A 13,649-nucleotide genomic window follows, 5' to 3' on the forward strand; every position below is an offset into this window, starting at 1 on the left:
TGCGAGAAGCGGCCGGTCTCTGGGTCGCGGCAGCAGCCCATCTCCTGCGAAGTGGCCGCCAAGCAAGGGTGGGTGAGCCGAGTCAACCACGAGCGGTCTCTCTGCCGTGCTCTCTGCCGCGGGGTGGTGTGTGGGGGGGCGGCGAGGCGTCTGGACGGCCGTGTCGCCGCGGTGTCCGGGAAGTGTCCGGGAAGTGTCCTGGGAAGGAGCCGTGCGAGCCCTCTCCTGAGTCATGATCGAGATGATGGAGGAGAGGCCGACCACGCCGGTCAGCATCGCCATCGCCCCCACGAGCCGGCCCGCCGTCGAGAGAGGCACGAGATCGCCTGCGCTCAGCCAGTCCAGTCCGCCAGCCTTACTACTCTCGGGCACATCTCGGGCACATCTCGGGCACATCTCGGGCACATCTCGGGCACATCTCGGGCACATCTCGGCTTCAGCTCGCCATACCCCACCGTCGTCACCGTCACCAGCGCCCACCAAATCCCGTCACGCACCTGCAGCCGAGGTGCAGCCGAAGTGCAGCCGAAGTGCAGCCGAGGTGCGGCCGAGGTGCGGCCGAGGTGCGGCCGAGGTGCGGCCGAGGTGCACCGACTGGAAGGGCGCCAAGCGGCACTCCCCTTCCTCCTCCTCCTCCCCGCCTGGCTCGACGCGGCCCTCGCACTCCGCCCCGGCCACCTACTCACGAGTCGCCAGCTGGGGGGGGGGGGAGACTCGCACGCCGTACCGCCCCGGCCCGCCCACCCACACGCCGCCGCCGGGCGAGCCGCCCGCCACGAAGGCGCCCGCCTGACGGCGAGGATCGCGGTACGCTGTCCTCTTGACAGAAGGCGCTCAGCCTTTCCTGTAGTCTCGGAAGCGTCTCGGAAATGTCTCGGAAATGTCTTGGAAGCGTCTCGGAAGCGTCTCGGAAAGCGCAACGCGTAGCCGAGACGAGATGAGAACAGGCGGGCCGAGATGCGCCGAGATCGTACCCGCGCCTCCGCGTGGAAGACGAACCCTCCCAGGATCAGGTTCTGCAGCATGAGGAAGAAGAGAAGCAGCCGCAGCGCGGGCAAGCAGCGGCGGACGCACGCGGCGAGGGCCTTGCGAGAGGACGCGGGGAGGCGGGCGAGGGGTAGCCGAGAGGTAGCCGCGATGCAGCCGGGAAGCAGCGGCGGACGCGCCAACCTCTCGCCTGATCTCGCCTGATCTGTCCTGATCTGTCCTGATCTGTCCTGAACTCGGCGGATCTGGCCTGATCTCGGCGGATCTGGCCTGATCTCGGCGGATCTCGGGCCTGCAGCTCGGAGGACTCTTTTGCGAAGCGGAGCAGCCGAAGGATGCGGACGAGGCGCAGCACGCGGACCATCGCCAGGAAAGCCTAGGGTTAGGGTTAGGGTTAGGGTTAGGGTTAGACGAGGCGCAGCACGCGGACCATCGCCAGGAAAGCCTGGCGGGCTGGCGAACTAAGGAGTGTGCACTGCTCGCTGGGCGGAGACCGCGGGCCATCGCGGGGAGGGCCTGGTGGGCGGTGGGAGGTGCCTCGGAGGAGTCTCGGAAGTGCCTCGGAGTGTCTCGGACGCGTCTCGGGCGTGCCTGCGGGAGGAAGAAGAGGACGAGGCCGATCCAGAAGGGGAGGATCGCCGCGAGGTCGATGACCATCATCGGCTGCTTGGCGAGGCGCAGCCGCGCCTGCCACCCATGGAGAGTGGAGGAGAGGGCTCAATGAGAAGTGACTCCTCGCGCCTCGCCTCGTAAGGCTGAGCTGCGCCTGGCAGGCGGACGCGGGAGGCGGCTGCCTATAGGGTGTGGCCACGGGCAGGTCATCGGAATGAGCCGGCAACCGCCCAGTTGGGGAGGGCGCGGGCTGCGGCCTCCGCCCGTCCTCCTCCGCCGCCTCGTCGCCACGCCCGTCGGGGGCGACGATGATGCGAGTGATGTACTCTGCCGTGAAGCCGACAGCGACCAGCGCGTCGATGAGCCGCCAGCCGGGCCACGACGCCATCGCCGGCTCGGATTGGAGGACAAAGCAGAGGGTGGAGACGAGGATCGCGCCGAGGATGAGCTACACGCAACAGGGGGTCCTCTCTCAAAAGGCGTCATCACAGCGGCACGTGGGCAGGCTCGGATCCTACTGTGCGCCCGTCGGGTCCGTCACTCTTGATGTGCTAGTCGCTTCTCTCCCAACGTGGTGGAGAATTCTTTTGCTCACCCAGTGCACAACGAGTGCCGCGCGTGACGAGGACGGCCGGTTGAGCAGGTCGTGGATCGCGGCGCGGTGTGTCGGCGCCCGGATGAGCGAGTTGGTAGCGACGGCGCTCGTGAGCGGCGGCGTGAGGTTGGAGAGCGGCGCGCTGCGTAGCGGGGCGCCGACGTACTCGCTTGACATGGGCAACCGCGGCTTCAACTTTTACATGAGAAAACCAGTCTCGGCCAAAAGGGCGGCGCCTCGTTGTGCCGCCTCCGCCTCCATGTGTTGATTGATCACGCCGACGCCCAACCTGAGGGAGGGTGTAGATGATGTAGAATGTATCGCGCGCCTTGCTAGAGCGCTGTAGAGCTGTAGAGCTGTAGAGCGCTGAGCAAAAACCTGAAACGCCACCCAGGCCGCGCTGGGGCGCTCAGAGATAAAACCTCTTCGCTAACTAACCATCACGCACTCAGCAATCACAAGGCAAGGCAATGAGAGACATGGACGCTGGTCCCTCCCGCTTACCCAGCGCCCGACCCCCACCGATAGGTGAGATGTTCCGCCAGGCTGTCGCCGCGCTCAAGAACCCCGATATCCAGGCCCATCGCCCGTCCCCCAGCGCCGCGAGAGCCCACCCTACTCTTCACCCCGCAACCCGCCGCGAGACGCCACCCTAATTTCCTCCACCCCACAATCTCCTCCTCTGCTCAGGTCCCGCTCGCCGGCTCCGCCGCCCTGCTGGCGGTCGGCATCTGGGCGACGGCGGAGCCCACCACCGTGGTCGCCGCGCAGGGCGCAAAGGCTCCCCTCAAGCGCCGCCCGTCTTGGGAGGCCAAGTTCGCTGGCGGGTGGGGCGACACGACCCCCGAGATCGAGGCTCAGCTGACGGCCGCGATGGACAAGATCGGCACGCCGGAGTCGGGCGCAAACAGCCCGTGAGAGCCGATAGGGGCGGGCGATGCACGGCACACCACAGCCAGCCAACGCCCCTTCCTCTAGTAGCCTCAGACTCCCGGGCGGCGCGGCCTCGCTCATGAGCCTAGCCCAGGAGCTGGTGGCCGGGATAGACAGCGATCGAGATCGGCTCACTCTTGGTTGCCCTGTGGGATGCATCCCGGCTCCATCACGTGTAAGCGCACCCACACGCTGCCCCCCTGCGCTCTCTCGCGGCGCCCGGCTCTGGCTCTGCGATGTGGTCGGAGAGCACGTGTGCGGCTGCGCGACACGGTAGGGACATGCAGATGTACATGTGCATGTCGATCCTTTGAAGTTTGATGATGCACTTGTTTATGCACATGCAAACCGAACACACTAATTTACGGTGGATACACAACGTACACACAGGCCGCGACCGCTCGGAGACGACTCAGAGAGGGGGCTGTGTCGTGTCAGCTCCCCGCGTCCCTCCGCAAGTCGATGGTCTGCCCCCACCCCTCGTCCTTGGCCGCCGACAGCGCCAGGATCTCGGTGCTGCCGTCCTCCCTCCTCCGCCCCGTCGCGCTCAGGTTGCACGAGTAGGTCGACGCGCCGCCGTCGGTGGTGAAGATGCCGAAGAAGCGGACGAGGCAGCGCCCGTCCGGCCGCACGCCCGCGCCGAGCACAATCTCGACGCGGAGCAGCGAGCCGAGGCTCGCCTGCAGCTCGCCGCTCGCGCCGACGATGCGCCGCGTCTCGCGCACCGCTACGCGCACTGTCTGGTCGGCGGCGGCCGCGTCGTCGGCGGAGAGCGACTTTGCGAGGTTGGGCGTGATGTCGAGCGTGTCGAGCCCGTCGTCGACGGTGAGGCGCAGCGGCGAGGGGGCGTCGACGAGGAGGGCCATCACCGCGTCAAAGCCCCGCCGCGATACGTCGACGCCCTCCACCGCCAGGAGGCGGTCGCCGGGAGCGATGTCCAGCGCGGCGGCCTGCTCGGCGGCGGCGCCGCCCTCCTGGAAGGAGTCGAAGCGCACCCCGCCGCCGTCGCGCTCCTCGAGCACGATGCCGAGCGGCTTGGCGAGCGTCACACTCCGCGCGTAGGCGGTGCGCACGCTGAGCGCCGCCGGCGCAGAGCGAGCGCCGCGCGACGGCACCGGCCGCCAGGCTGACAGCAGCGACGTGAGGGAGGTGAGCAGCAGCGGGAGCATTATGTGTGCGCCAGGCGGCGGCGGCTGGGCGCCTGTGATGTGCTACCGACTGCACTCCAAGTGCTCCAGTGTTGGGTTGTAGATCCCTGGGCGAGGGTGATGGAGGGGGGGGTCCGGCGGCGGAGCACCCACCTCCTCCCGGCGTGCCGGGAGGCAGGATGTCATCCCCCGTGATCCAGTTCCAGACCGCCCCGTTGGAGGTAGGCCGCTCGTCTAGCCAATCAGCCTTAAGCGAGCGGTCTGGCCGTTGGAATGGCCGAGAAGGGGAGGACGACTGTCCCTGACGGCGAACCTCAGTTACGAGCCGCCCTCCCCTCGACGGTCTCTCTTTCGCTACGTGTTCGACGTCGTCGAAAAGCAGGCGGACATCGCTTCCAGGGAGGGGGGCGCCCTTCTCTGCACGCCCCACCCCCCCCCTAGCATGTGGTGAAGCCTCTGGGGGGGTCGGGATCCCCCCCCCAGCATGTGGTGAAGCCTCTGGGGGGGGTCGGACCCCCCCCCCCTAGCATGTGGTGGGCACCCCCCAGCAGTTCGTGGGCTAGGAATAGCCGCCAGAGAGCCGATTTTGCCCCCAAAGTTGTGGAATCGTGGCTGAAAGACCAATATCTTGGAGAATCTGACCAGTCTCAAGGCTCATGTAGCTCCAAAAGATGATTTTCCCCTCGAAAATGCTGCGAAATGAGGCGTAAAATCAAGGGCCCGGAGGGCCTGACCACGAGTCTCTGGGGGGGTCCTCGGCGGTGACCCCCCCCCCCCCCCCCCAGCATGTGGTGAAGGTGCTGGGGGGTCGGGACCCACCCCCCTAGCATGTGGTGAAGCCTCTGGGGGGGTTCGGACAGAATTCGTACACCGAGCAGCAGGGAGCCGTCTGCAGCTACAGTCGCTTCAACTTCACCGCCGTGGCGAGCCTGGCGAGGTCATGCTCGCCTCGCAAACTCTCGGAGCAGGGGGCTGCAGATGCGGCAATTGCCGAGTGTGAGGAGGGCATTGACGAATGAGCATGTGCAGAGCATCAGAGATTACATTGTTTGCCGCCGCGTGGACCGCACAGCCTTTCTGCGCAACGTGCAGAGGATCGCCGAGTGCATTGTGCACTTCTTCCTCATCGAGGAACTCGTGGCCGAGGACGATCAGCTCATGATCGTGGACTGAGCCGCATCACAGCTCGAGTGCTCTAGGTTGGGGTTTCTCGTATCACCGTCGTGCTCTCGTGCAAGGGCGGACCCACTTGCTCCACGCCCGCCCCTCGTAGACGGTTACCGGGAGCCATCGGAGATCATCTCGGGTCTCTGAGCGGGTACGATGTGGCGGCGTTCCGTCCGCCGGAGCCACGCGAGCGCAGCGAGCCGAAGCAAATTTTGAGCTGTGGCCTGTGGGCTGTGGGCTGTATCTGCTATCTGCTAGTGGCTGGCACATATGCATGCGTTTTGCCATGTGGCCGCGTTGTGAGTGAGCCCTCTCCCCTCCCCTCGGGGTACGGTGATTGACTCTCTCTTCTCCCTTTTGGAGCACCGCACCGACACACACACAGGCCACATCGCACATGGCAAAGCCGGCCGGAGCCCCGCCTGGCCCCTGATGGCACCTCTGGGGCGCGATGCTCATGCACCTCTCATGCGCACACATGCGCGTGCGGGGTTTGCCATGTGGCAGGAATGGTGGACATGGCAAAACAAACGAAAGGACAAAGCTAGAAAGCTTGCGGACGGACAGACAAGAGACATCTCTTTACTACTTACCGATGTATTCGCATCGCAGCTATCGGGGCTCTGTGTGGGTACTACAGTACACAGTGAAGTTCACCTCAGAATAGTACTTCACTGGTCAAGTGACCCACCACGTACATCCTGCGCACGATAGGCAGTAGATACACGTCACCGAGCTGAGGAAGGAGAAGGCGAAGCCTACTCCGAGCGTCGCATGACCAAGTCATTCATCCAGCCTGCTCTCCAGTGCACCAACTGCGCTTCGGTGGCGATGTGGTGCCCTTTGTCATCGACCATGCTGTATCCTCGCCGCAGAAAAAACCGGAGGTAATCGAGGGGCCGCGTGGTGTTGGACTTCTCCGCGATGAGCGAGGGCACATACTCTGTCAGCACGAGCCGCGGCGGCGAGATATCAAAGAGGGCCGACCAGCCCTTGGTTACCTCCAGCTCGTGTCCCTCCACATCGATCTTGATCACGTCCACCCGGGAAGTGACGAGGTCATCGATGCGCGTCATGTGCATCGTGCCCGTCACGACGTAGTCCCTGAAGCCGCGTGACCATCCCCATGAGTTCATGAAATGCGCTGGGTCGCCCTGTCCGCAGACGGCGGACGGGGAGTCGATGTTTCTTCGGCGGGCGACGAGCGCGCAGTCCGCCGTCGTCGCGCCAACCCCCACCTTGTGCAGCGTGACACGCTTCGCGAAGTGTGCGTTCAGGCAGAGAGAGCGCTCCAGTCTGGCGGAATTTCTGTCGCTGGCCTCAATGGCGATGACATGCGCGTGGTCGGTGGCGGCGGCGAGCATGGTGAACCAGCCCAGGTTGGCGCCGATGTCAAGCAGGACCGGCTTGCGCCCGAGCTGTGCGTGCAGCTGCGGCAGCGCGGCGGCAAGCAGCGCCGTCTTCTTGCTGTCCCATATCTTGGTGGAGGCGATGGCGCCGCTGACGCCGTCCTTGTGCGAACGAGGCACAAGGACGTCCATCTGGTACGGCGGAATTTCGCGAACAGGTTGGATGCCTTGGACGTTCAGAGAGCCTTCGGGCAACGGGCCGCAATCAGCCGTGGCCGCGAGTGAGATGAAGAGCATCGGGCTCGGGAAATGCGGTTGCGCAAACAGCGCGTGGCACCGGCGACAGATTGCACGCGCGCGCCGCGGGCAAGCGGGATGGCCAAATGTTCTGGTCCACAAATCGCGCGCTCCACGCTGCAGCCTCCAGGACGCCAGGACCCCACCAGAAGCACCGGGACCCCAAGGTCTCCTCATGGCCCTGACGACGGATCGAGCATCGTTTGCATAGCACTATCGCATTAAAACTCCTGGGCTCTTGATGCCTAGCCCACCGTTCTGCAGAGGTACGGCCCGGGCGGGTCCTCGCGCCGGGCGTCCTCGCCACACGGCTATCCGTTACAGAAGGGAAGTGTGGTATAGAGGGTTACATGGGGGATGCAGACTCGGATGCGTGGCGACGGCGGCATCGCTATCCACCGATGCCGCCGCCCCCTCCACATCTCGGTCGCGGCGCGGTGCGCCAACTGGGTACGTGGGCTCCCGCATTGGATTTGGGTCAGGCCACTGTCAAAGGTCCCTCTCCACTCTTGCTAGTCCACATTGTTGAAGCTGTCGCTTGCTCTCGAGAGTTGCTCCAATGTGGGCAGAACCAGGCGGCGCTCGATTCCGCCGAGCCGCCGTAGTTCGCGATCGTCGATTCCACCATGCGGGCCCCGTCGCGAGGGCCCGTCGGAAATGTTGTCCTTGGAGGCCACCCGGCCGAACCATGGGTGGCACCCAAGGGACACTATCTCGGCTGCGGCGGCGTGAATGACGCGCTCGCCGCCCCGTGCGCCTGAGAAGCCGCGAATCAGGCTGAATTTGCTTGTCCAGCAAGTCTGACGACTTGTCATATGTCAAACATATGATATTTGATATAATCAGGTATGTACACACACGCGAGGGTGCCGACGTGCCGACCTGTACTCACGCCCACGGCACACCGGCCGATCGAAGCCGCTGTCGCGTTTGCTGAATCACATCCTCGGCCGCTCTGCCGCGTGCGAGTTCCCGGCGCATCTCGGCCGCAATATCCCGCGGGTCGGGTGCGCACGCGAGGTCGGCCTCGTACATGCTGCGTGCCGAGGCGAGCTGACCGTTCAACAGCAGCCCCAGGAATCGCATGAAGCGGACAACATCAATGTGCGCCACTCCATAAGTGCTCTCACCATCGATGACGGCGTGCCGAACGAGTCCTGGGCCAACTTCGTGGGCGTGCGCCTGAGCACAGAGAGTGTGACAATGTATGACGCGTCACGCTTTGTGATCAAGCCAGCAACACGCGCCAAGCACACAAGCTTCGTCGAGCTCATTGCCGAGGGCCGGCAAGCTCCGCTGTACTTCGTGAGCCACTGGTGGGGACAGCAGTTGGCGAGCCTCGTCAAATGCCTCGCGCAGCACGTCATCGACCGCATGCTCGACTCTGATGACCTAGTCTTATCGTACACGCGAGGGCAAGCAGCGGCGTATTGGGTCTGCGGTGCATTGCGCCGCTGCGCCTGCACGCAGTCAAATTGCGTTGATCCGCACCCGAGTCTCGACAGACTCTCCGCGCCTGCCATTCTCACGCCATTCTGCCGAGCACTGTTGTGGATAAACCTCGGCCCGCACACTCCGCAGCATTTGCCGACAACCAGTGGAAGTTTGACGCAGAGTTACAAATATTTTACATGTTCTCTCAAAGATGCATCTTTTAAACTTCGTGAAACTTCTGATAATTTCTTTTGATATCCTTCTTCTCTCCCGTACTACAAAAATTTCAAGTCACTACAAAACACTGACATGTCCCTCATTTCACATCTCTCGTGACATGTCCCTGATTTCATATCTCACCCTCCCCCCATTTCCTTCATGATCGGCCATATCACCGTGGGTCACCGCTTCCCATCTGAACAGCGAAGTTAAGCACGGTCGAGCTCAGGTAGTACTTCCATCCGGGAGGGGGAGGGAAGGCTGAGTGCTGATCATTTTGCTCCCCTGCTAATTCCCATCCTTTTGCACGCGCTGTCAAAAGCAACCCTTCGTGTCCAGCTGTTAACACAGAACGAGGGGGGGAAATCAGCTGATCTGGCTCTTTTGCTGCTCTTTTGGGGGTAAATTGACTCGCGCGCATATACCGGACGCAAGACGACAGGCTCGCGCTCACCGCGATGAGCCCGGGTCGCCTTCTGAGGTGCGGTTCTGCCTCCAGCCGAGATAAAAAGAAACCCGCGGCACGCGAAATGATGACGCCCACTCTGCCCATCCTACTCATCCACTCCGCCGCCGCGTGGGCGCCCGACGCGCCTCGTTACTGGCCAAAGTATGGCGGCAGCCGCCAGGTCCGCCTCCTCGACGGCGCTTGGCGCTACGGCTTCATCGACGGCTGGGATTCGGGCTTCGACTCGATGAATGCCAGCTTCAGGCCGTCGGACGGCGCGACGCCAAACATGACGAGCGTCCCCTCCTGCATGGACGTCGTCGCCGGCGGCGCGGGCGGCTACCTCGGCCCTCGCGGCGTCGGCCTCTTTCGGACCTCCTTCCGCAGCCCCGCGGCCGGCTCGGCCGTGCGGCTGCAGTTCCAGTCGTGCTCCTTCTACTGCCGCGTGTGGGTCAACGGGAGGGAGGTGGGCGACCACCTCGCCGGCGGCTACGTCGCCTTTGCCCTCGACGTGCCTGCAGACGCCCTCTCTCCCGACGGCGGCGGAGAGAACGAGCTCTTCGTCCTCGCGGGCGCGCTTGCATCACCTCTGCCCTTCAGCCGCCCGACACCCCTCCCTCCCCTCGCTGGCGCATCCCGCTGGCCCTGCCGCAGAGCACCGCCCCACACGCCGCCGGCGCGTCGCCGCGCGCCCTCCGCGCCAGCTCCCGGAGGCGCCTCATAAAAGCCGCTCGCTCGCAGACAACCGCTTCAACGCGACCACGGCGCCGATGCACACGGGGGGCGACTTTTGGCACTACGGCGGGATCACGCGCTCGGTCGAGCTGCACGCTGTGCCGGAGGCGGGACCGCTCCTGTGGCGGGCGCATGTGGTGCCGTCCTCGTCGGCGGTGGAGGCAGAGCAGCCCGACGGCGCGCCGGCGGCGGTGGACATCTCCCTCGTGCTGAGCGGCGTCGAGGGCGGGCGGGAGGAGCTCAAAGGGCAGGGAGAGCTCGGCGGGAAGGCAGAGTCTGGAGGGGCGGTAGGTGGGTCGCCTCGGTGCGGCGGCGGCGCGCAGTGCCCCTGCTGCCGTCTGCTTCTTCTCCCGGAACCGTCGATCACCTTTCCTGGAGCCTTCCTGCAGGTGCCGCATGCCCCGCGCCCGTCTACTACTTCTCCCTCGCCTTCGACGGCGGGGAGGCGGTGGCGAGGAACGGCACCGCGTCGGGCGGGACGGTGCGGGGCGGAGGGAATTGCCGCGGCCTGAAGGGCGAGGGCAGGGGAATCAAGGACGAGTGCCGCTGCAGGTGCGTCTTGAAGGCGTGCCGGTGCCGGACGCGAAGCCGTGGTCTCCGGATGCGCCGCACCTGCACACGCTGACGGCCACCCCGCGGCGGGCAGCTGCGTGGCTCTTCCGGGGCCGTTGCGGGACCTTTCCAGGAGGCCTCCCTGTAGGTGAGCATGGGCGGGCAGTCGGTGACCGAGAGGTTCGGGCTCCGCCGCTTTGGCGTGGACAAGGCGCGGAGTTTGCACGAGAGAAGGAGTGGCTCATCTGGACTCGTTGACCGTGCGCTGTGGGGATGGGCCAGGCGACGGCGCGACTCACCCTCAACGGAGAGGTTGCCAAGCTGGTTGGCTGGAACCACCACACACAGTGGCCGGTGACGGCGGCGAGCCCGACCGACGCGCGGCTCGGCGCGGCTGCGAAGAGGCGCTGCTCACGCGGCTCTGCGTGTGGTATAGGCGAGCCCGACCGACGAGCAGCTCGACGCCGACATCGCGCTGCTCCGCAAGGTGAGATATTCTAACACACATTGAGCCAAGCCATCTCGCTGCTCCGTCACTGAGACATTACCACTTTCTTATAGCATTCCACATGGTGGTATTGCGGTATTGCGGTCTTCTGCCTGCTAGGGCGGCGCCAACCTCGTGCGGGGAGCGCACTATCCGCACGACCCCCGCTGGCTGGACCGGCTCGACGAGGCTGGGATCCTCTTCTGGTCCGAGACGCTCGGCCCTGCGGTCAGCGTCGCAAACACGAAGGACTGGGCCTTCTTCATGGTGCACCAGAAGCGGCAGCTCTCCGAGATGATCGACAACGCCATCAACCACGCGGCGGTCTTCGCGTGGGGCTGGTTCAACGAGGGCCCTAGCGACCACCCGGAGGCGAGCCCCCCGCCCCCACGGCGCCAGGCGACTCCTCGGGGGGGCTGAGTGCAGCTGCCCCTCCTCCTCGCCAGGCATGCCCTGCCTATGGCGCCTGCAGCGCGCTCGCACGGGCCCGCGATCCCCCCCTCCCGCCCCTCGACGAGGCCGGGCAGCACTGCTCTTCACGCGTCCAGCTGTGCACAGGCTCGCGACCCCACGCGCTTCACGACGTGGGCGGACGACCACAAGACGAGCGGAGCCTTGCTGCGAGCACGCGAGCTCTCCCCGATGCGTGGGCTGATGATTGACTGTCCATCAACAGGAGCGGAGCCTGCTACGAGCACGCGAGCCTCGTCGCCTTCAACGACTACCCCGGCTGGTACTCGTCCAAGTCGCCGCGTGTGTGGGACGGCTTCGCGGCGGCGGTGGCCGAGGGGGGGCGAGCGCGGAGTCGCGGGAGAAGGAAGGGTGAGCGCGAGAAGAGACCAACTGTGAGCAGGTGGCCGAGGGGACGACGGCGAGCGGCCGCCACACCGTCGGCAAGCCGATGATGATCTCAGAGACGGGCGCCGCCCTCCCTCGTGTGCGAGTGAGCTCCGACGGACGCATGCCCAGCGATGAGTGGTCCGCGGATAGGCGCCGGGGGCGTGTACGAGTGGGGCGACAACGCGACCGCGTCAAAGTGGACGCTGCAGTACCAGTCGGCGGTGATCGGCGAGGACGTCGACGTGGCGTTGGCCAACGACCGCATCTCGGGCATCAGCTTGTGGCACTTTTATGACTTCAAGGTCGACAATTGCGGCAGCACCTGGCCGTGCCACGGCCGGCCGGGGCAGGAGAGAGCGGCGCCCTCCGCACACAAGACCCACCTAGTCACGCGCTTATTCGTCTCCATGGCTGACTTTCGTAGGAGAACGGCACCCACTGCACCTACGACCACCCGCCGCCCACCACCTTCGAGGAGCTCCGCCGGCTCGGCCCGCCAAATTGCACCGCCATCGCGCCAACCTTCCGGCCCGGAGGTACAAACCGCACGGGCGTGCTCGCCTTTCCTTTTGCTTGTTCACCGCCTTCTTTTTTGTTTAGGCACCAACCACAAGGGCGTGCTCGACTTCTGGCGGCGGCCGAAGCCGGCGTTCGCGATGGTGGCGGCAAAGTACCGCGCGGCGACGGGCAGGCCCACTGCCTCAGAGTCTGCGATTATTGTCCAGTAACACTAGGCAGAGCACAAGCAAGGTGGTGCGGCTCCGGCTCAGGTCAGAGGGCCCAGCGACTCGTCGGTTGGGTGTAAACGGGCATCCCCGAGTGGCTTCAAACCAAACAGGGTGTGAATAGAGCTGTCTTGATGGTGCTGAGGACGAAGCCACCTCAAACTTTGATGAAGCCGCGCGTTTTTATAGTTTTCATTAGCTGTGAATAGTTATTGCGCCCGCCGCAGCCCGCCCTATTCCACTGGGCACGCGCCACGGGCCACGAGAGCCCTGGAAGAGCCCAGCTGGCATGTTCTATCGCCCGGGTGGCGGGCTGTCTGCACACAGACGTCTCGTCGCCATGGCTGACGCACGACTGGTCCGACGTGCGGTGGGAGTTTGACCTCAGACAGGCCGTCGGTGTCGGCGGGCTGACGGCGGCCGCCGGAATCGCGATTCGCTCTGCCAGCTGCCAGCAACCTCGTGTCGCGGCTCTCACAGGTGCAGCTGCCAGCAGCCTCGTGTCGCGGCTCTCAGCGGTGGTGATTGGTCTTTGCGCCGTCGCTCGACGGCGTCACCACCCATCCGATCTGCGCAGCTCCTGCAGCTCCTGCAGCTCCTGCTGTCAGTCTTCTACTCTCACTCGCCGCGCGCGGATTGTGCGCCGCACCAGCAGGACACATGCTCATGCAAACAGTGCGAGAACTTGGTTGCGCCGCTTAGTGGCGGCGCTGCTTTAGAGGAAGCGGCAGCAGATGGAGGCGGCGCGGCATGCCAAAGAGCTGCAATCGCAGTACTGGGGGCGGCAGCGCCAGCAACGAGCAAGGAGAGACTGGCGGAGGTTGAGCGGCTGAGTGCAGCAAGGGCCAAGGGCAAGAAAAAGGAATGTGGGCGTGGGCGATACGGGCGCCGCTAGGCTCAACGAGGAGATGCTGTGCAGTTAGAGAGCTCATAGCGAGCTCGATTTTGGATGAGAATTTAGATGAGAAATCCCTCAATTTTGAGAAAAAAACGCCAAAAAATCGGCGCCTGCGGCGGGCCGCTGGGGCTTCCTCCCCAGACCCCGTTTACACCCGAGCTATGCCCCACGACCTGAGCCGGAGCCTGCAGTCGATTGTGCTTTTTTGCTTTCATTGAGCACT

General features: G+C 64.9%; 4 protein-coding genes across 4 annotated transcripts; 1 reads left to right on the forward strand and 3 right to left on the reverse strand.

Moving 5' to 3' along the window:
- Positions 1 to 834: 834 nt before the first annotated feature.
- EMIHUDRAFT_224331 (hypothetical protein) lies at positions 835 to 2,371 on the reverse strand (the record flags this gene model as incomplete). The annotated part of the gene is made up of 5 exons (XM_005790943.1): positions 835 to 844; positions 1,000 to 1,085; positions 1,600 to 1,674; positions 1,799 to 2,047; positions 2,195 to 2,371. The coding sequence occupies 5 exons, from the start codon at positions 2,369 to 2,371 to the stop codon at positions 835 to 837; spliced, it is 597 nt and encodes a 198-aa protein (XP_005791000.1).
- A 1,190-nt stretch (positions 2,372 to 3,561) lies between these two features.
- EMIHUDRAFT_109264 (hypothetical protein) lies at positions 3,562 to 4,296 on the reverse strand (the record flags this gene model as incomplete). Its single annotated transcript, XM_005790944.1, has 1 exon — positions 3,562 to 4,296. The coding sequence occupies one exon, from the start codon at positions 4,294 to 4,296 to the stop codon at positions 3,562 to 3,564; it is 735 nt and encodes a 244-aa protein (XP_005791001.1).
- Positions 4,297 to 6,200: 1,904 nt separating this feature from the next.
- Positions 6,201 to 7,088, reverse strand: EMIHUDRAFT_109265 (hypothetical protein; the record flags this gene model as incomplete). Its single annotated transcript, XM_005790945.1, has 1 exon — positions 6,201 to 7,088. One exon carries the CDS (start codon positions 7,086 to 7,088, stop codon positions 6,201 to 6,203), a length of 888 nt encoding a protein of 295 aa, XP_005791002.1.
- Positions 7,089 to 9,271: 2,183 nt separating this feature from the next.
- EMIHUDRAFT_454612 (hypothetical protein) lies at positions 9,272 to 12,531 on the forward strand (the record flags this gene model as incomplete). The annotated part of the gene is made up of 12 exons (XM_005790946.1): positions 9,272 to 9,751; positions 9,894 to 10,215; positions 10,314 to 10,405; positions 10,477 to 10,620; positions 10,759 to 10,830; positions 10,913 to 10,963; positions 11,084 to 11,304; positions 11,640 to 11,742; positions 11,817 to 11,898; positions 11,954 to 12,105; positions 12,228 to 12,339; positions 12,404 to 12,531. The coding sequence occupies 12 exons, from the start codon at positions 9,272 to 9,274 to the stop codon at positions 12,529 to 12,531; spliced, it is 1,959 nt and encodes a 652-aa protein (XP_005791003.1).
- Positions 12,532 to 13,649: the final 1,118 nt, after the last annotated feature.

Source organism: Emiliania huxleyi (genome assembly GCF_000372725.1).
Source record: "Emiliania huxleyi CCMP1516 chromosome Unknown EMIHUscaffold_117, whole genome shotgun sequence".
Classification (NCBI taxonomy): domain Eukaryota; phylum Haptophyta; order Isochrysidales; family Noelaerhabdaceae; genus Emiliania; species Emiliania huxleyi.